This window comes from Anomaloglossus baeobatrachus, chromosome 7 (genome assembly GCF_048569485.1).
Source record: "Anomaloglossus baeobatrachus isolate aAnoBae1 chromosome 7, aAnoBae1.hap1, whole genome shotgun sequence".
Taxonomy (NCBI): Eukaryota; Metazoa; Chordata; class Amphibia; order Anura; family Aromobatidae; genus Anomaloglossus; species Anomaloglossus baeobatrachus.
Genome location: NC_134359.1, coordinates 45,288,140 through 45,309,283, shown reverse-complemented (window position 1 = coordinate 45,309,283; position 21,144 = coordinate 45,288,140). Strand labels below are relative to the sequence as shown.

General features: G+C 45.4%; 1 protein-coding gene across 2 annotated transcripts in view; it reads right to left on the bottom strand.

Moving 5' to 3' along the window:
• The window catches only part of SLC4A10 (solute carrier family 4 member 10), a 312,704-nt gene that overhangs the window by 131,483 nt on the left and 160,077 nt on the right, over positions 1-21,144 (bottom strand). For both annotated transcript variants that reach the window (XM_075317262.1, XM_075317263.1), the window contains exon 6: positions 12,436-12,624. In XM_075317262.1, the coding sequence (XP_075173377.1) occupies positions 12,436-12,624 (189 nt within the window). The remainder of the gene's footprint in view (positions 1-12,435; positions 12,625-21,144) is intronic.

Here is a 21,144-nt window from a genome sequence, read left to right as displayed (position 1 = left end):
GATGCTGTGACTACTGGGGAAGTAGAAGAGATGCTGTGACTACTGGGGAAGTAGGAGAAATGCTGTGGCTACTGGGGAAGTAGGAGAAATGCTGTGGCTATTGGGGATGTAGAAGAGATGCTGTGACTATTGGGGAAGTAGAAGAGATGCTGCGACTACTGGGGAAGTAGAAGAGATGCTGTGACTATTGGGGAAGTAGAAGAGATGCTGCGACTACTGGGGAAGTAGAAGAGATGCTGTGACTATTGGGGAAGTAGGAGAGATGCTGCGACTACTGGGGAAGTAGAAGAGATGCTGTGACTATTGGGGAAGTAGGAGAGATGCTGTGACTACTGGGGAAGTAGAAGAGATGCTGTGACTACTGGGGAAGTAGGAGAGATGCTGTGACTATTGGGGAAGTAGAAGAGATGCTGTGACTACTGGGTAAGAAGAAGAGATGCTGTGACTATTGGAGAAGTAGGAGACATGCTGTGACTACTGGGGAAGAAGAAGAGATGCTGTGACTATTGGAGAAGTAGGAGAGATGCTGTGACTACTGGGGAAGTAGAAGAGATGCTGTGACTACTGGGGAAGTAGGAGAGATGCTGTGACTATTGGAGAAGTAGGAGAGATGCTGTGACTATTGGGGAAGTAGGAGAGATGCTGTGGCTACTGGGGAAGTAGAAGAGATGCTGTGACTACTGGGGAAGTAGGAGAGATGCTGTGACTACTGGGGAAGTAGAAGAGATGCTGTGACTACTGGGGAAGTAGAAGAGATGCTGTGACTACTGGGGAAGTAGGAGAGATGCTGTGACTATTGGAGAAGTAGGAGAGATGCTGTGACTATTGGGGAAGTAGGAGAGATGCTGTGGCTACTGGGGAAGTAGAAGAGATGCTGTGACTACTGGGGAAGTAGGAGAGATGCTGTGGCTACTGGGGAAGTAGAAGAGATGCTGTGACTACTGGGGAAGTAGGAGAGATGCTGTGACTATTGGAGAAGTAGGAGAGATGCTGTGACTACTGGGTAAGAAGAAGAGATGCTGTGACTATTGGAGAAGTAGGAGAGATGCTGTGACTACTGGAGAAGCAGGAGAGATGCTGTGACTATTGGGGAAGTAGTAGAGATGCTGTGACTATTGGGGAAGTAGGAGAGATGCTGTGACTATTGGGGAAGTAGGAGAGATGCTGTGACTATTGGGGATGTAGGAGAGATGCTGTGGCTACTGGGGAAGTAGAAGAGATGCTGTGACTACTGGAGAAGTAGGAGAGATGCTGTGACTATTGGGGAAGTAGGAGAGATGCTGTGACTATTGGAGAAGTAGAAGAGATGCTGTGACTATTGGGGAAGTAGGGGAGATGCTGTGACTATTGGAGAAGTAGGAGAGATGCTGTGACTATTGGGGAAGTAGGAGAGATGCTGTGGCTACTGGGGAAGTAGTAGAGATGCTGTGACTACAGGGGAAGTAGGAGAGATGCTGTGACTACTGGAGAAGTAGAAGAGATGCTGTGACTACTGGAGAAGTAGGAGAGATGCTGTGACTACTGGAGAAGTAGAAGAGATGCTGTGACTACTGGAGAAGTAGGAGAGATGCTGTGACTACTGGAGAAGTAGAAGAGATGCTGTGACTACTGGGGAAGTAGGAGAGATGCTGTGACTATTGGAGAAGTAGGAGAGATGCTGTGACTATAGGGGAAGTAGAAGAGATGCTGTGACTACTGGGGAAGTAGGAGAAATGCTGTGACTACTGGGGAAGTAGGAGAAATGCTGTGGCTACTGGGGAAGTAGAAGAGATGCTGTGACTACTGGGTAAGAAGAAGAGATGCTGTGACTATTGGAGAAGTAGGAGAGATGCTGTGACTACTGGGGAAGTAGAAGAGATCCTGTGACTACTGGGGAAGTAGAAGAGATGCTGTGACTACTGGGGAAGTAGAAGAGATGCTGTGACTATTGGAGAAGTAGGAGAGATGCTGTGACTATTGGGGAGGTAGAAGAGATGCTGTGACTATTGGGGAAGTAGAAGAGATGCTGTGACTACTGGGGAAGTAGGAGAGATGATGTGACTACTGGGGAAGTAGAAGAGATGCTGTGACTATTGGAGAAGTAGGAGAGATGCTGTGACTATTGGGGAAGTAGGAGAGATGCTGTGACTACTGGGAAAGTAGGAGAGATGCTGTGACTATTGGGGAAGTAGAAGAGATGCTGTGACTATTGGGGAAGTAGGAGAAATGCTGTGACTATTGGAGAAGTAGGAGAGATGCTGTGACTATTGGGGAAGTAGGAGAGATGCTGTGACTACTGGGAAAGTAGGAGAGATGCTGTGACTATTGGGGAAGTAGAAGAGATGCTGTGACTATTGGGGAAGTAGGAGAAATGCTGTGACTATTGGAGAAGTAGAAGAGATGCTGTGACTATTGGGGAAGTAGGAGAAATGCTGTGACTACTGGGGAGGTAGAAGAGATGCTGTGACTATTGGGGAAGTAGAAGAGATGCTGTGACTATTGGAGAAGTAGAAGAGATGCTGTGACTATTGGGGAAGTAGGAGAAATGCTGTGACTATTGGAGAAGTAGAAGAGATGCTGTGACTATTGGAGAAGTAGAAGAGATGCAGTGACTATTGGAGAAGTAGAAGAAATGCTGTGACTATTGGAGAAGTAGAAGAGATGCTGTGACTATTGGAGAAGTAGAAGAGATGCTGTGACTATTGGGGAAGTAGGAGAAATGCTGTGACTATTGGGGAAGTAGGAGAAATGCTGTGACTATTGGAGAAGTAGAAGAGATGCTGTGACTATTGGGGAAGTAGGAGAAATGCTGTGACTATTGGGGAAGTAGAAGAGATGCTGTGACTATTGGGGAAGTAGGAGAAATGCTGTGACTACTGGGGAGGTAGAAGAGATGCTGTGACTATTGGGGAAGTAGAAGAGATGCTGTGACTATTGGAGAAGTAGAAGAGATGATGTGACTATTGGGGAAGTAGAAGAAATGCTGTGACTATTGGAGAAGTAGAAGAAATGCTGTGACTATTGGGGAAGTAGGAGAAATGCTGTGACTATTGGAGAAGTAGAAGAGATGCTGTGACTATTGGAGAAGTAGAAGAGATGCTGTGACTACTGGGGAAGCAGAAGAGAATCTGTGTCGAGTCCTCCATTAGTGACAGTCGCCATTGGTAGACAATTTTTGCTCTTCCTAATGGCTTTCACTCAAACCCTTTCTATTAACTCACAAATCATATTAAACATTGTTGAAAATATTTTAAAAACATATAATCACATTAAGAATCACATCAATAATAAAGCAATTAAAATTAAAGTCCTGCATCAGCCAAACTGCAGACCCACGAGATTTGCCAATTATGTCTGTGACACGAACTGGCAGGGATCTAGTCATCAATCATATCACCTTAGGGACAATGACTGTCAAAATCACTAAAAATTAATGAAAATATAAAAAATAGGCAATCTATAAGACAAACAGAGATGGAGATCCTTGGAGGGTTCTGGGATTTCCATGGGTGTATACTGTAATTGTAAGTAGTTTGAATCAACATATACTCTACATGTTTTTATTGTATACAGTAAAGATCAGTTGTAAAAACAAAAGCCGCAATACCACTAGTGAACACCAGGTGGCGCTGCATAGGCATTTAGCGGGATCTACACAAATTACATTTTTATAACGCTCTGGACACATGAATGGCAGCATACAGCGGCATTATACATCTTTAGCATAAATTCATTAAAACTGTTGGCATTGGAGTTCAATGTTTTACTATTGCCAATACAAATGAATATTAACACAATATCACCCAATGCAATTATAAGCAATTCCTATCATTGATGCTCAGGTGTTAGAGACTTTCTAAAAAAAAATATATAGCAAGAAAAACCTAACAAACTTCCTAATACTCATCCATCATTTGTGGGTTCCCCGGTAAAAAAATTTCTTTATATACTGACACTAAGACATTTCTAACTTTGACTTTAAACATATATTATTTTTGGCTTTTGGCTGCAAGCATGCTGCGTCATTTTTATTTAGATTAAAGCAGTTTAACAAGCTTAAAGGGGTTGTCTGGCGAAAACAAAAGCAAAGGATGGGTGAGAATAACTAGTGATGAGTGAGCACTACCATGCTCGGGTGCTCAGTACTTGTAACTAGTGATGAGCGGGCACTACCATGCTCGGGTGCTCAGTACTTGTAACTAGTGATGAGTGAGCACTACCATGCTCAGGTGCTCAGTACTCGTAACTAGTGATGAGTGAGCACTACCATGCTCAGGTGCTCAGTACTTGTAACTAGTGATGAGGGGGCACTACCATGCTCGGGTGCTCGGTACTTGTAACTAGTGATGAGTGAGCACTACCATGCTCGGATGCTCAGTACTTGTAACTAGTGATGAGTGAGCACTACCATGCTTGGATGCTTAGTACTTGTAACTAGTGATGAGTGAGCACTACCATGCTCAGGTGCTCAGTACTCGTAACTAGTGATGAGTGAGCACCACCATGCTCGGATGCTCAGTACTTGTAACTAGTGATGAGTGAGCACTACCATGCTTGGATGCTTAGTACTTGTAACTAGTGATGAGTGAGCACTACCATGCTCAGGTGCTCAGTACTCGTAACTAGTGATGAGTGAGCACTACCATGCTCAGGTGCTCAGTACTCGTAACTAGTGATGAGTGAGCACTACCATGCTCAGGTGCTCAGTACTCGTAACTAGTGATGAGTGAGCACTACCATGCTCGGATGCTCAGTACTTGTAACTAGTGATGAGTGAGCACTACCATGCTCGGATGCTTAGTACTTGTAACTAGTGATGAGTGAGCACTACCATGCTTGGGTGCTCAGTACTCGTAACTAGTGATGAGTGAGCACTACCAAAATCTTTATCGTCCAAAAATTAAAATCATAGGAATGGTAATACAAAAAAACAGTAAGCCATTGATATAAAAAACAGACGCGTTTCGGAAGTTATTCCTTAGTCATTGTTCCAATGGTAATAATGATACATTGTGTTTGCTAACTGTGTTAGAAGGCTAATGGATGTTTAGAAATCCCTTGAAAACCCTTGTGCAAGTATGTTAGCACAGCTGAAAAAAGTTTTGCTGATTAGAGTAGCTATAAAACTGACCTTCTTTTGAGCTAGCTGCGAATCTGGAGCATTACATTTGTTGGTTCCATTAAAGGGAACCTGTCAGGTAATTTATGTGTTCTAACCTAGTAGGAGGGTGATGTGTGGCCTAGTAACCCCTTGCTACCCATCCCTGTGTAGTAATATTGTGTAATGTGAATGTATAAAAATATGTTTTATTACTTATATACACCCTATAAAAATGAGCAGGGGCTCATACTCATACTCGTACTGCGCATGACCGGAACTACAGGAGTCTTCTGAGCATGCGCAGTGCGCGTCTGATGACGAGAAGCAAGCACCCAGATAACAAGGCTGCGTGAATGGTAAGTGTGCACGATCGGGATCTCGAGGAGCGACAGGACGTCGCTCAAGTAAATCCATTGTATCATGCGCACAGGAAACATGTAAACACCCACAGGGCGATGCGACGCCCATGGGGCTAGAGCCCCTGCTCATTTACATAGGGTACACATAAGTAATAAAACATTAATAAGTTTGAGCTGTTTGGATCACATAGAAGAACCTTTTGTGAGACGCAAAACAATTGAAAAGATGCTGGAAGAGTGCCTGACGCCATCTGTCAAGCATGGTGGAGGTAATGTGATGGTCTGGGGTTGCTTTGGTGTTGGTAAAGTGGGAGATTTGTACAAGGTAAAAGGGATTTTGAGTAAGGAAGGCTATCACTCCATTTTGCAATGTCATGCCATACCCTGTGCACAGCGCTTGATTGGAGCCAGTTTCATCCTACAACAGGAAAATGGCCCAAAGCACCCCTCCAAATTATGCATGAACGATTTAGGGAAGAAGCCGGCAACTGGTATTCTATCTGTAATGGAGTGGCCAGCCCCGTCACCAGATCTCAACCCTATAGAGCTGTTGTGGGAGCAGCTTGACCATATGGTGCAAAAAGTGCCCATCAAGCCAACCCAACTTGTGTGAGGGGGAAGCATGGGGCGAAACATCTCCAGATTACCTCCGCAAATTAACAGCTAGAATGTCACAGGTCTGCAAAGCTGGAATGGCTGCAAAGGAGCATTCTGTGCCGAAAACAAAGGGTAAAGGGGAAAATTATTATTTCAAGTAAAGATCATTATTTCTAACCTCGTCACTGTCTGGACGATATCTTCTGTTCATTATGCAACTCATTTGATAAATACAGTTAGGTCCAGAAATATTTGGACAGTGACACAAGTTTTGTTATTTTAGCTGTTTACAAAAACATGTTCAGAAATACAATTATATATATAATATGGGCTGAAAGTGCACACTCCCAGCTGCAATATGAGAGTTTTCACATCCAAATCGGAGAAAGGGTTTAGGAATCATAGCTCTGTAATGCATAGCCTCCTCTTTTTCAAGGGACCAAAAGTAATTGGACAAGGGACTCTAAGGGCTGCAATTAACTCTGAAGGCGTCTCCCTCGTTAACCTGTAATCAATGAAGTAGTTAAAAGGTCTGGGGTTGATTACAGGTGTGTGGTTTTGCATTTGGAAGCTGTTGCTGTGACCAGACAACATGCGGTCTAAGGAACTCTCAATTGAGGTGAAGCAGAACATCCTGAGGCTGAAAAAAAAGAAAAAATCCATCAGAGAGATAGCAGACATGCTTGGAGTAGCAAAATCAACAGTCGGGTACATTCTGAGAAAAAAGGAATTGACTGGTGAGCTTGGGAACTCAAAAAGGCCTGGGCGTCCACGGATGACAACAGTGGTGGATGATCGCCGCATACTTTCTTTGGTGAAGAAGAACCCGTTCACAACATCAACTGAAGTCCAGAACACTCTCAGTGAAGTAGGTGTATCTGTCTCTAAGTCAACAGTAAAGAGAAGACTCCATGAAAGTAAATACAAAGGGTTCACATCTAGATGCAAACCATTCATCAATTCCAAAAATAGACAGGCCAGAATTAAATTTGCTGAAAGACACCTCATGAAGCCAGCTCAGTTCTGTAAAAGTATTCTATGGACAGATGAGACCAAGATCAACCTGTACCAGAATGATGGGAAGAAAAAAGTTTGGAGAAGAAAGGGAACGGCACATGATCCAAGGCACACCACATCGTCTGTAAAACATGGTGGAGGAAACGTGATGGCATGGGCATGCATGGCTTTCAATGGCACTGGGTCACTTGTGTTTATTGATGACATAACAGCAGACAAGAGTAGCCGGATGAATTCTGAAGTGTACCGGGATATACTTTCAGCCCAGATTCAGCCAAATGCCGCAAAGTTGATCGGACGGCGCTTCATAATGCAGATGGACAATCACCCCAAGCATACAGCCAAAGCTACCCAGGAGTTCATGAGTGCAAAAAAGTGGAACATTGTGCAATGGCCAAGTCAATCACCAGATCTTAACCCAATTGAGCATGCATTTCACTTGCTCAAATCCAGACTTAAGACGGAAAGACCCACAAACAAGCAAGACCTGAAGGCTGCGGCTGTAAAGGCCTGGCAAAGCATTAAGAAGGAGGAAACCCAGCGTTTGGTGATGTCCATGGGTTCCAGACTTAAGGCAGTGATTGCCTCCAAAGGATTCGCAACAAAATATTGAAAATAAAAATATTTTGTTTGGGTTTGGTTTATTTGTCCAATTACTTTTGACCTCCTAAAATGTGGAGTGTTTGTAAAGAAATGTGTACAATTCCTACAATTTCTATCAGATATTTTTGTTCAAACCTTCAAATTAAACGTTACAATCTGCACTTGAATTCTGTTGTAGAAGTTTCATTTCAAATCCAATGTGGTGGCATGCAGAGCCCAACTCGCGAAAATTGTGTCACTGTCCAAATATTTCTGGACCTAACTGTAAAACTATGATTTTTCATGGAAAAGACAAAGTTGTCCGGGTGACCCCAAACTTTTGAACTGTAGTGTATATGATAAATGGTTACAATTATATACAATTATAATCCCCCTTTTTTCAGGATTTCTCGCGCACATCAAGCTTCTAACTACAAAACAGTATTTATGTCGCCAGAGTAACAATATTATTTTCCTCTTTTTTCCCTCTATTGAAAGATTCCAAAAAGCACAATGCGTCATCAATCATCGTAATCAAATGATTTCGCGCAGTGACCGGCAGATCAATGTTACTGGGGGGGATCGGAGAATTTCTCTAACTGCTAACCCAACTTTAATGTTGCATCAGAAGAAAATGTCAGCGACATCTCCTCCGGATTGCATTGTGTGGACTGATCTCATTCTGATGGAATGCTGCGGATAATAAAAGATGACAACATTACGGAAATGAAAAGATGCTACAGGCATCCTGTGAATTCTTAAACTCGCCACTTTACAAACGCTTGTTTGTCCAGAGGCTATACATTATAATCCTGCAATGTGCACGCTCAACTGGACACAACATTCATGGTGTCTTCTAGATAAGAAGAGAATAGGATGGCCATGTAGAGTTGAGGAATATAATGGCGCTATAAATAAAGGAGTAACATACAAGCGTTAGGAAAAATAAAGATTGTTGGGGGCCATGTTGGATTACTTTGTGCCAAATATTTATTTGACCTGAAATTGCCTTCAAAGGAGAGTAAGGAAGGGATAATTAGCCAATAAATCATCCTTGGGGAATTTCCACTGACTTTTATCTGACGTGTTGGTCAGCTATATTAAAGAAAGGTACATTTTTTTCAATGAAACTAACATTAAATTAAACAGAAATACACTCTATACATTGTTAATGTGGTAAATGACTATTCTAGCTGCAAACGTCTGATTTTTGATGCAATATCTGTATAGGTGTATAGGGGTCCATTTCCAACAACCACCACTCCAGTGTTATAATAGATAAAAAGATCCAGCAAATGATCTTCTAAATGTCCAAATTCTTTATTGTTCAAAAATTAAAATCATAGGAATGGTAATACAAAAAAACAGTAAGCCATTGATATAAAAAACAGACGCGTTTCGGAAGTTATTCCTTAGTCATTGTTCTAATGGTAATAATGATACATTGTGTTTGCTAACTGTGTTAGAAGGCTAATGGATGTTTAGAAATCCCTTGAAACCCCTTGTGCAAGTATATTAGCACAGCTGAAAACAGTTTTGCTGAAGGGATAATTAGCCAATAAATCATCCTTGGGGAATTTCCACTGACTTTTATCTGACGTGTTGGTCAGCTATATTTCCCCTGCCGCCTGCATACTGCATTTTGGGGAAAATGTGATCTAATATGACCCATAACGTTCACATGTCATGCTCATCAGCGACTACAGGAAAGGCTTTTGGTCAATGTGATGGCACGCTATGTATTAGTATTAGTACTCTGCTGGTTCTCCTTCACATGTTTCATGGCTCCCGGCTGTTTTCGTGTCTGGGCACAAGTTTTTTTAAATTACTCTTTCCTTATCATTTGTTGCCTGAGTAGGGTGCTCTTGAAGCTCATTTTGGGCTATGTGCAGGCAATGTCTTTTTCAGGCAGATTTCACCTGAACTCCACATGAAAAAGCACCACAAAATGAACATAATGCGCAGCAATGAAAAAATGGCATTGCTGTGTATATGTTCTGTAACACCCGGGGGTCGAGGGGTTTTTACCCGACTCGTTGCCGGGCCGGGGGTCGCAGATCCTGTGTGTCGTCACGGGCTGGCCTGGCCCGGTTTCGTGACCCCGAGGCGTACAGGAGGGAGGGAAGGCAGTGGACGGGAGGAAGGATGGAGGATAGGGGTAGTGATGGTGAGGAAAGTCTTTTGAGATCGTGACGCCACCTGTAGTCCGCGGCCAGAGATGGGCTGCAGCTGCGGGTGCTGCTCTCCGGGACTGATGGTGAAGGTTGCAGCCGGAATGGTGTCGCTCCCCACAGGTGGAGTGGGGTTACCCCGGGTAGGTTGACTGAGGACGGACAGGGGTGGTGGTAGTCCCCATTGGCGCCGCAAAGCTGGGCGACGGCACCGGCAAATGAGAGTCAGAGGCAGGGGCTTTGGTTCCAGGTCTTTTACTCTCTTGTAGTTCAGGCGCTGACCCAGAATACCGGTGTCTGGGCTCCAGCCAATCCCAGATAGTCGCCGGTCACCGCCGGTGCCCGTGGAAGGCTTTCTAGTGAAGTGTCCCCCGTTTGCTATCCGGAACCTGGGCCGAGCCTCCAGCTTCAAGCCACGGTCCCCACGAAGAAAGAGAAACACTCGATTCCTGTTGTTTGTGCGAGATGTTATCCAAAGCTGTGCCCGGGAAAGTCTCCTCTAGTGAGATGGTTGCACCTACTTCTTACCCCAAGTGGTGCCCACCCCCAGTGGTTGTCCTAGCGACTGGGAAAGTCCCATGTTTCATGATGGCTAACCTCCCTGTCTGCCCTAGTCCACCCCCCTGTGGGAAAGCACCTCATTGTTTTATGTGTGTGGTTTTGTGAAGGCACCGGCAGTTAACCCCCCTCCTAACCCGGGATGGATATTATACCTTAAAGGAGGTGTAATACCCTGTGGTGCCTGAAGCCTCAGGGGCGCCACAGTTCCCTCTTATGTCACTTCTTTTAACATCTTCAGTGTTCGGAAATCCTGAAGCAGTTAAAAGAGACATGGTCATTTTATGGGTGGTTTCCGCTAGAAATCCACCGCTTTATAAACTTGAATACATAAAGTGAAATTGCAGCCGCCATAAAAATAACTACAAAGCAACTTCATGAAAATGACCCTTGTCATTATCCTAAAGCAGCTATATCTGTGCAAACTCAGCAGCTGCACCATCATCTAAAAGTTGCTGTGTGCTCAAAGTCTTATGGTATGTGCTTACAATGTCTTGTAAAGTCAAGCGAAGCACCGAGTTTTGCAAGAAAAAAACGCTTAGTGAAACTCCTGAAATGTATTTTGTGTAGTTTTTTTCAGTAGTTTCCTGAGCGTTTTTCTGCTTGTTTTTGGCAAACAGCATTTTTTTCTAAGTTTTTTCCCATGTTGTTTTTGTAACTTTTTTACTCTTATTTTCTAATTTTTTTTTTACTCAATTGAATAATGCAGAAACCGCTAGCAAATCTTTTAAGCAAAATTTATAGTAGAACGTCGGTTTTCTTTTGCTCTTTCCTACTGACTTGTATTGGAATGCAAAGAGTGTCCAGAGTGGAAAAAAAAATTAGAAGAATGGTCAGGTCAGTTGTTTTTTTTAACTGGCGTTTTAAGAAACATTCAAAAGCCTGAACGTATGAACAAGAGGTTGAATTTTATGTAGAAATGCATATGTTCATTCTTTTCCGTGTTTTCCAGGTGGTTGATGTCATGTGCACATACTCTGTGTGTTACTCTTAAAGGTTTTCTATTCATTACTTATCCTGCTTGTATTCCGACCCTGATTTTTGTCTGTCGCCTGCCCTGACCACCTGCTTGACTTCTCTAATGATCGCATTTTGCCTGCAGTGTTACTGCTTGACAATATTATTAAACAACCTGTGTACACTTAATCTGAATTCATGTGATGAATACCTGACTGTCATCTTTAACAAATGTCCCATATCTCTAATTCTTTCCAATCAATAAAAAAAACCTAAAACCTGAAAACTATTATTTTTCAGGTTATCGTAGATGTACTGAGAAACAATTCATTTCAATAGTGAAATCGCTGCTCAAAAACTGAAGCTATTCTTAAAATAAATCAGGTCGAGGCGGCACAGAGCTGTGCTAAAAATGGCAATATGTCTTTTTTCACCCTGAAGCTCAGAAGACAACTCTGTGAACGATTATAGCAGAAATTTACAAATTATTTGTCACCAGGTTTTTCCTCCTCCATCTGACAGCAACATAATGTAGGGGCAGAAACCCAGATTCCAGCGATGCATCACTTCCTAGGCTGCTTGCTGCAATTTTTATAAAATCCCTGTTTTATCTGCTGCAGATCTAGCAGAGCTCTTAATGCTAAGCTGTATATAACCCTGCCCACCATCCCTAATTGGCAGATTTCTGTGTGCACTGCGCATAGGCAGAAAGTTGTCAATCAGTGGTTAGTATAGAGTTCATGAATATGCATGACTACATGGCAGCAAGTTTTCTACTCCTTTACTGATGAATTATAAAAACTGTGATTTTATTAAAACTACAGCAAGCAGCCCAGTACAGTAACACCTGAAATTCGTTGTACAATTTTTGCTAAATTGTAGCTGAACATGTGACTTGTACTGAAAGGTTGCAAAAATGGTTAAAGGCAAAAACAAAGAGCATTTTTTACTTTGTGTAACAAATTATGAGCCTATTGAATGTGGCGCAAAGAAAATTCAACCAAACCACAAGAGAAAAAAGTGAATAAAAAAGGCAAATGAAGAATCAGATCTCAAAAATGACCACCTAAATTCAATTTTTAAAAAATGTGAATAAAATGAAGGGAAGACTTACCATTTTTGTCCATGGAGTGGGGCTCCGACTGCTTCTTGCCAATGTCAGCGAATGAGCGCACTATCGGGATCCTGTTGCTGAGCTTCTTTTGGTTTTGGTGATAGTGTCTTTTCAGAAGAGCTTCATGGACTCTATGGCGGACGTCTTCACTGAGCTGCCCGGATGCGACTTGCTGATCCAGAATCATATCTGAGGAAGAAAAAAGTTGGATATATGTTAGCTGTATCACATTGTGTTCGGCTCTAACTTGACTGTATGTCCCGGTATAACACCAACGTTGAAATTGTTCCTCAGTTGTAGCACCATGATTACACATAAGAGGCATAACTAGAATAATAACATACAAAGAACGGACATAGGAAGGAGATCAAAGACAGGGAGGGCGCTCAGGTAACCAAAAAGATATTTGGTTGTGTCACGATTCCGTGGTGCAGAACATTCTGTATTGTTCTGTCATGCTCTCCTGCAGAGCCAGTATATTTTGCATACGGTGCAGAACATTTTACACGATTAATGCTCTGCTGGTTGTTTTGGTGTGATTCTTTAAGGAGTGTGTTAGCTCAGGACGCTGCCAGTCATACCTCTTGGTTAGGAGTACTTTGCACACTACGACATCGCAAGCTGATGGTAGCGATGCCGAGCGCTATAGTCCCCGCCCCCGTCGCAGCTGCGATATCTTGTGATAGCTGCCGTAGCGAACATTATCGCTACGGCAGCTTCACACGCACTCACCTGCCCTGCGATGTCGCTCTGGCCGGCGACCCGCCTCCTTCCTAAGGGGGCGGGTCAAGCGGCGTCACAGCGATGTCACACAGCAGGCGGTCAATAGAAGCGGAGGGGCGGAGATGAGTGGGACGTAAACATCCCGCCCACCTCCTTCTTTCCTCATTGCAGCCGGGACGCAGGTAAGGAGATGTTCCTCGCTCATGCGGCTTCATACACAGCGATGTGTGCTGCCGCAGGAACGAGGAACAACATCGTACCTGTTGCTGCATCGACATTATGGAAATGCCCGACACTACACCGATCATACAATTTCAACACTTTTGCGCTCGTTAATCATATTAAAAAGGATTCACATACTCTGATGTCGCCAATGATGCCGGATGTGCATCACTTACGATTTGACCCCACCGACATCGTAGCTGCGATGTCGTAGTGTGCAAAGTACCCCATACAGTTGTGCTGTTGGCTCCCGTGTGCTCAGTGTTCAGATCTTGGTCTTTCGATTCCGGACTGCTATTTACCCATCTCTGCCTGTCCTCCCCTGTTTTTACTGTGACTTCCTGGCTTCTGACCTCGGACTTCTTACTGACTGCGTCCTCGCCTGCTCCCTGTATCTTGTATATACTCTCTTGGAACCCTGACCTTCGGCTTGTACCTGGACCTCGTATCTGTCCCCCCCCCCCACACGTGTACTGTTGTGCCCTTCTGGTTTATGATCCCGGCCTGTCTGACTACCTCTCCATTTACTGCATACTACCATAGTAGTGTCTAGCGCCACCTTGTCACAGTCATCACAAGCTGCAAGAGTATTTATAGTATGTCAATTACATATTAAATATTAATTTTCAGTTTAACACCCTTCATCTCGATCTCAAGACATGGTGACTTGTTGGATGAAGGCCCTGTAGGAAGCTCGATCTTGGGCAGACTAGATAGATCCACCAGGGTCTTCCCCGCCATTATCTTCATTGTGTCAAGCCAGCGGGTGGCGGTTAATTACAGTGCAGAATATTAAGAACTAAGTGTAGAACTAAGAACAATCATCATTACGTGTACTCTAAGCAATATTACTTGATGCATAAATTAACCAGAAGGAACTTTACAGGGCTAAGAACACAGTGATGTGAGTGGATGCAGGGTAGTGACGAGCGGATCAACAGCCTTGCCAAATTTTCCAATAAAGTTCGATTAGCGGATAAAACATTTGTCGTGAATTGAATATACCTCAATATGCTCTGGGGTCTTGGTCTTTCTTTCGTCACACGCCTTATATCCATTCTCTTTGCTATAGGCTAAGACTATCGGTCTAATAACTGCACACTGTAAGATTGCGGCACACATCCATGGTCCCCAAGTCTTGATCGTGGACAAAAGTCAAGGCTTATAGTGAAGAGGCCGAAGATGCGGAGCGTGACGGTGGAAAGAAGAGGACCGGACAGTGGGCACCAAGCAGCGGGGCAGCTGGAGTAAATATTAAGATTTTTGTATTATTTTGCCATTTGCTAACCTTGAATGGGTTACAAAATGGTATAATATATATATATATATATATATATATATATATATATATATATAATATATAATAATAAATATAATAAAAATGGCATCCTGGCAATTTTTATTTTTGCGAATCACATATCAAATTAAAGTTCTCGAATTCTCAAGGAGCTACAAATTTTAGGAAATTCAACTAGAATATGATCCTCCATGGACTGATCAGCTCATCTCTTGTCACGGTCATCTCTCTGCATTATGAGACTAGTGGCAGATCCAGGACTTGAGGGTCATTTCCATTCTTGACTCTCAATATTAAACGTGTTTTCTTTTCGTTTGGCAGTCATCTAGCAGTTTCTGGCAGCTTCTAACTCCTGGTCAGGTGTTTCCAGTTTGGGACCATTCTCAGTCCCTTTATATACCCTTTGCTACCAGCAGAGGGTGCCGGTTATTCTCTTTGCCATTTGGATGCTGGGCCAGGAGGTGGAAGGAGCTGTTGAAACACTCTGTTGAAGTTGCTGTGGTGGCAGCAATCATGATGCTGACTGCACCAGTCTGTCTTGGTGTTTTCCCCATGTCTGTATTCCTTCCCTGGTGTGTTATTTCAGTGCAGTGGAGGGGCTTACCTGCCCATTCCCTAGCCAGCGACTATGGTAGTGTCATCTCAGGGCTTCAGGTTCCTGCTGAGTTGCAGGTGAGGAACCTGTAGGGACTGGCTAGGCGTGCAGACTACAGTGCAGGAAAGTGGAAAGTGTCCATAGTCCCCCTCACTAGTGCTAGGGCCCTCCATTGTTAATGTGTCCCCAGTGTACCCCTTATTGCCATGGTGTAACCCTTGTTAATTTTGTGTTTTGTCTCACATGCCGGACCTTCCCTAAGTCCGTGGGTGACATCTCTACTGTGGATGCATTTCATCATAACTGTATTTTGATCCGGAGCAGTAAATGTCGATGTCTATAGGGTTCATTTTTACTTATTAGGGGGCACTCATGTGGCATTATTGATTTATTAGGATCACTCAAAATAATACTACCTAGTGAGGGGCACTCAAGGAAACGTTAAGGGAGAACGTAGGGGGAATTCTTACTTTATTAGAGGCACCATGGTTATTAGTACTTTTTAAGAGGGGTCTCACAGCGTTATCACATTTTAAGGAGCCACATTTGGCAATTTCTTAGGCGAGCACTTAGGCAAATATCACTTTATAAGGGGGTTCTTGAGGAGTTCTAACTGTCAAAAGGGTACATGCTCCTCAGATTTCTTAACACAGAATTCTGGATTATCGTAACCATCTCCCAAACTGTGTCTCTGAAAGTAAGAAGGGTTCGGAGTGCCTGATCTAGAGGATCTCCAGTGGGGTGGTTGTTTAACCCCAAATTGTGTACAAACAGGGTGTCATTTGCATAAAATGCATATGGGTTGAGTTCTAATAGTCCGGTATAAACCTACAAGGCTTTTAATAATGCACCGGGCTCATAGCAGGTGTGACCTGCATTTTCAGGACCATTGAAAGGGCTTTTAAGGTAAAATGTCCTAATAATAATAAACTGCTGTTTGTCTAAAAATGGCAACTACAGCATCATATTTTCACAAGGATTTCTTATAGTCTATTAAAATCAATTATTTTATCCTCACAAAGTCAAATACAGTAACACTGATAAATGTGTGATATTCCCACTAATCCCGGCAATCTGATTCATCATGATTCTGAGTCATACAAAAGAAAATAGAGCCACAAAATTCATTTTATAAATAGGAGTGTTTCACATTATCATGTTTTATTTTTTTTATATCAGTAATTATCACTCCTATGTTCTCACATATTCTAGTGAACAAGCTTCTTCCAAAGGCAACGACGAGGCTCATCACGTTTGAGTTCCTGTTCCTGATTCCACCATGGACTCCTATCCGGCTCCCTCAAAAAATGGGATTCCGACATTTCCCTAATGGAGTCATAGACTTCAAGATAGATGTAGAAACTTGGCACTCAAGATAAATTTGAATAGTCGTCTTTTATTGAGAAGAACTTGTAGGACCAGCACAAGTGTCGCGGGCAGGGAGGAGGGTGTCAGCACACTACGCTCGCCCCATTCTGCTCGGTTCCGGCGGCCGCTGCTCAGTGGTGGCTCGAGCTGTAGGCCGGATCCCGGGGGTTCTCGAGCGGCACTCCTCGCCCGTGAGTGAAAGGGGTTTGTTGGGGTTGGGAATTGTTTATTGTCCGTGACGCCACCCACGGTTGTGGTGATTTCACCACCGCTGCTCGATAGGCCCGGGAACGATGGTGTGTAGCAGCGAGATGTTGGGTTGCCCCTCCGTGGGTAGGGGTTGGTGATCCCGGGGCCCGGTGATGGGGTTAGATGCAGGGCCTGGTGGGTGCAGGGACGCGGGGGCAGCGCTGTGCCTTGCGGCACTGTGGTACTCACTCAGCCTGAGACACTGACACAGTTCTTAGTAAAACACTCGGCTGGATGGACGGGTACCCACAGACGGCTGCGGTTGCTGTTTCTTCCCTGACCCAGTTTGGTGGTGTAAGTCCTCTCTTCCACTTCCGTGCACCCTTCTCCTGCACTCCGGCTTCCAGCTGGCTCCCCGACTCCGTACCGGGGGGCCACTGCCCAGCCCCGGCTACCTTGCGGTTCCACCAGCTGTCTCCCCGGCTCCCTGCAGACGGCACTTAGCGTCTGCCGGACTTTCTCTACGAGGCCCTAGGCTCCAACCAAGGCCCCTGGCTCCGTCTGCCTCTCTGCAGACCTTCACTCTTCCTCTCCTAGGACTAGACTGGGCTTGTTTCCTGCCTCCAGCCAGCTCACTCCTGGGTGGGCGTCCCCATCTCCTCACTGCGCCCACCTGGTGTGTCAGTCTGAGGCAGAAAGCAGATCACTTTGGGGATGTCTGCTGTGAACTGCTGGGGGTGGGGGTGTGTGTGTGTTGTTACCTGTGTCCCCTGGCTTGTCCAGGGCGACACATTCCCCCTTAGCAAAATGCAGACCGTCCTCGGGCTGCCCATCCATCACCGGTTTTATTTTTCTTTTAAACTGCAAAAGATAAAAACATCAAACTCAAGCATGTTCAATCCTCCCACAACGGGATGCACATTACTTTAACGTTGCAATAACAGTCAAACACTTTTAATAATAACTGTGTAACGGGTCCTTCAGTCACCCACCCAAACAACCTAGCCTTGGTGCTGCCCCTAAAGCCCAGGCAGCACCCCTTGACCCCAGTCCAGGAACGGCTCCAGATTGGTCAACGGGACCGGTACTTCGCTGCCGTTGCGGCCGGGCGGACTGCCGGAGCCGTCGTCATCTCCGTCGCGGCCGGGCGGACTGCCGGGGCCGGTGGCAGGGTGGTGACAAAGGTGAGGCCTGGGGACCCCAGGTCTGGGTCCTCCCCCACAGACGCTGCGGGCTCCGCTACCGGTAACAGGGGTAACGGCTCGGTGCATCGCTGCGGCGGCCTCTTCCAGGAACCAATGCTGGCAGAGTCCTGGCGTCCCTGCTTTTATAGCTGCAACTACATGCGTCCAGCCGCCATCGCGCCCCCTTAGCTCTTTCCCGGCCCCTCCTCTCTCGGGGCGGGGTTTCGGCCTTCGCGCCTCTACTACTCGAGAAGACGCTGGAGCAGGAACTTTTCGCGCCAAAGATGGCGGCTTCTGAAATTTTTCTGCCGGATACCTCCGGCGGTAACAAGGCGCACCTCTACCAGACGGCAGAGCGGTAAGATCCTGTTCGTGACGCCAAGTTGTCGCGGGCAGGGAGGAGGGTGTCAGCACACTACGCTCGCCCCCTTCTGCTCGGGTCCGGCGGCCGCTACTCAGTGGTGGCTCGAGCTGTAGGCCGGATCCCGGGGGTTCTCGAGCGGCACTCCTCGCCCGTGAGTGAAAGGGGTTTGTTGGGGTTGGGAATTGTTTATTGTCCGTGACGCCACCCACGGTTGTGGTGATTTCACCACCGCTGCTCGATAGGCCCGGGAACGATGGTGTGTAGCAGCGAGATGTTGGGTTGCCCCTCCGTGGGTAGGGGTTGGTGATCCCGGGGCCCGGTGATGGGGTTAGATGCAGGGCCTGGTGGGTGCAGGGACGCGGGGGCAGCGCTGTGCCTTGCGGCACTGTGGTACTCACTCAGCCTGAGACACTGACACAGTTCTTAGTAAAACACTCGGCTGGATGGACGGGTACCCACAGACGGCTGCGGTTGCTGTTTCTTCCCTGACCCAGTTTGGTGGTGTAAGTCCTCTCTTCCACTTCCATGCACCCTTCTCCTGCACTCCGGCTTCCAGCTGGCTCCCCGACTCCGTACCGGGGGGCCACTGCCCAGCCCCGGCTACCTTGCGGTTCCACCAGCTGTCTCCCCGGCTCCCTGCAGACGGCACTTAGCGTCTGCCGGACTTTCTCTACGAGGCCCTAGGCTCCAACCTAGGCCCCTGGCTCCGTCTGCCTCTCTGCAGACCTTCACTCTTCCTCTCCTAGGACTAGACTGGGCTTGTTTCCTGCCTCCAGCCAGCTCACTCCTGGGTGGGCGTCCCCATCTCCTCACTCCGCCCACCTGGTGTGTCAGTCTGAGGCAGAAAGCAGATCACTTTGGGGATGTCTGCTGTGAACTGCTGGGGGTGGGGGTGTGTGTGTGTTGTTACCTGTGTCCCCTGGCTTGTCCAGGGCGACACACAAGCACAGATGTTTCGGTCAAAGACCTATGCGTGCAGGGGGTCTTCAGAAGGTATAGCAACTGGCGTAGTCAGGTATGACACGGTGTCCACATAGACACCATTGCCACATAGACAGCAGTTGTATACCTTCTGAGGACCCCCTACACGCAAACTGATGAAGGTGTTTGACCGAAACGCCTGTGATTGTGCTGGTCCTACACGTTCTTCTCAATAAAAAAAACACTACTCACATTTATCTTGAGATCCAAGTTTCTACATCTACTTGAGACGGGCTTGGACCCTACTTGAGCACCACCCCAGAAGTTCTGTGTGAATCAACTCACATAGACTTCAAGATAGTCTGATGATATCACATGAAAAATACTACTTCAGACTGGAAGATAGCCAGAGGAAATCTGGCTTTCACTCCTTAATACTTATAAAGGGATCTGGACTTGCTAAGGGGAACCCTAGGTTGTGTCCATGGAGAAGTTGCTGTCTGAAGAAGTGACCTTAGTGAAGGATGGTCAAAAATATCAGTAACTGGAGAGACATTATAAGATGCGAATCAGGAGTTGATACCAAAGTTGGGGAAATAGCTGGGGTCAGATGCCAGGTAATCAGTCAAAGCATAGTCAGACAGGCCATGGTCAGGAAAAGAGGGATGACAGGAACATATGTAGTAGCTATCTGGAGTTGAGGGTGCACAAAACAAGTAAAACACCAGAATCCAGAAGTAATCCAAGCATAATATCTGCTAACACATAGCAGTATGATGGGAATTAAGTAGGGTGTGGAACTGACCCCTATGACCACAGGAAGGAGTTGATTACACCTGCTGGATGGATGAACAGCCCACAAACTATTAATTAGCCCTGCTTGGCAGCACCATGGGTCACAGCAACACTAATCCCTAGCTAGGCAGCATTTGTGCCAACCAGAGACCCAAGCCATGATGTCTCCTCCATCACTAGCCCCACCCGTAGCGTGAATACGGCAACATCTGGTAATTGAAGTAGTCGTCGCTGGAGAGAGTCAACAATAGGCAAGTTTATAATTTGCTTGACCTTTTTTCTTGTGGTTTGTTTTAGATTAAAGACAGTAGTATGGTCTACTGCACTATTGGCTCCAGCCTAAAAGACTGACACTGCTGCAAAGGAGGCTGAACGTATGGTAGTCCAACGTTCCAAACTTTGTACTCCTTTTGCCTCATTGGCTTTGTTATTGGATTGATCTGATTCCACTTTTTTGTCAATGTAAGCCCCCAACAGATTCAGGAAAGGGGCTTAATCCTGGTGTAAAAGTAGTCTTAAATGGGTGCTAAAAAATATCTATCAAACTTTGATTTTTGAAAACTTTATGCTTTTTATGCTTTTCTTAAAAGGGGTTATCCAGGTTTGGCATGAAAGTGTGCAGTTACTCTATGTGACTTGTGAATCTTCAGATCACGCACAGCACTCACTGTCAGGATTCTCCGGTCCTGGGATGTGATACATGTAATTGAAAACTTAAGCAAGGCCATGCACGTCTAGTTGGAATGTGGTCAGATGTACGCATATCACAAATTTGCGGTCACATGACCGCCCGGCAATGGAGAATCCTTGAGTGCTCTGTACACAATGTGAGGATTCACAAGTCTACAGTCACACAGAGTAAGTGCAGACTTTCATACCAAAAATGGACAACCCCTTTAATGTTTATATGCTCATGGACAAGGTTGATATGAACAGACTTAGAAACTGTCTAAACATGAAAGCGGTCTTTGTTGCCCATAGCAACCAAGCACAGTGCAACTTTCATTTTTTAATAACATAATCTGAAATTTAAAAAAAATGGTTTATGGGC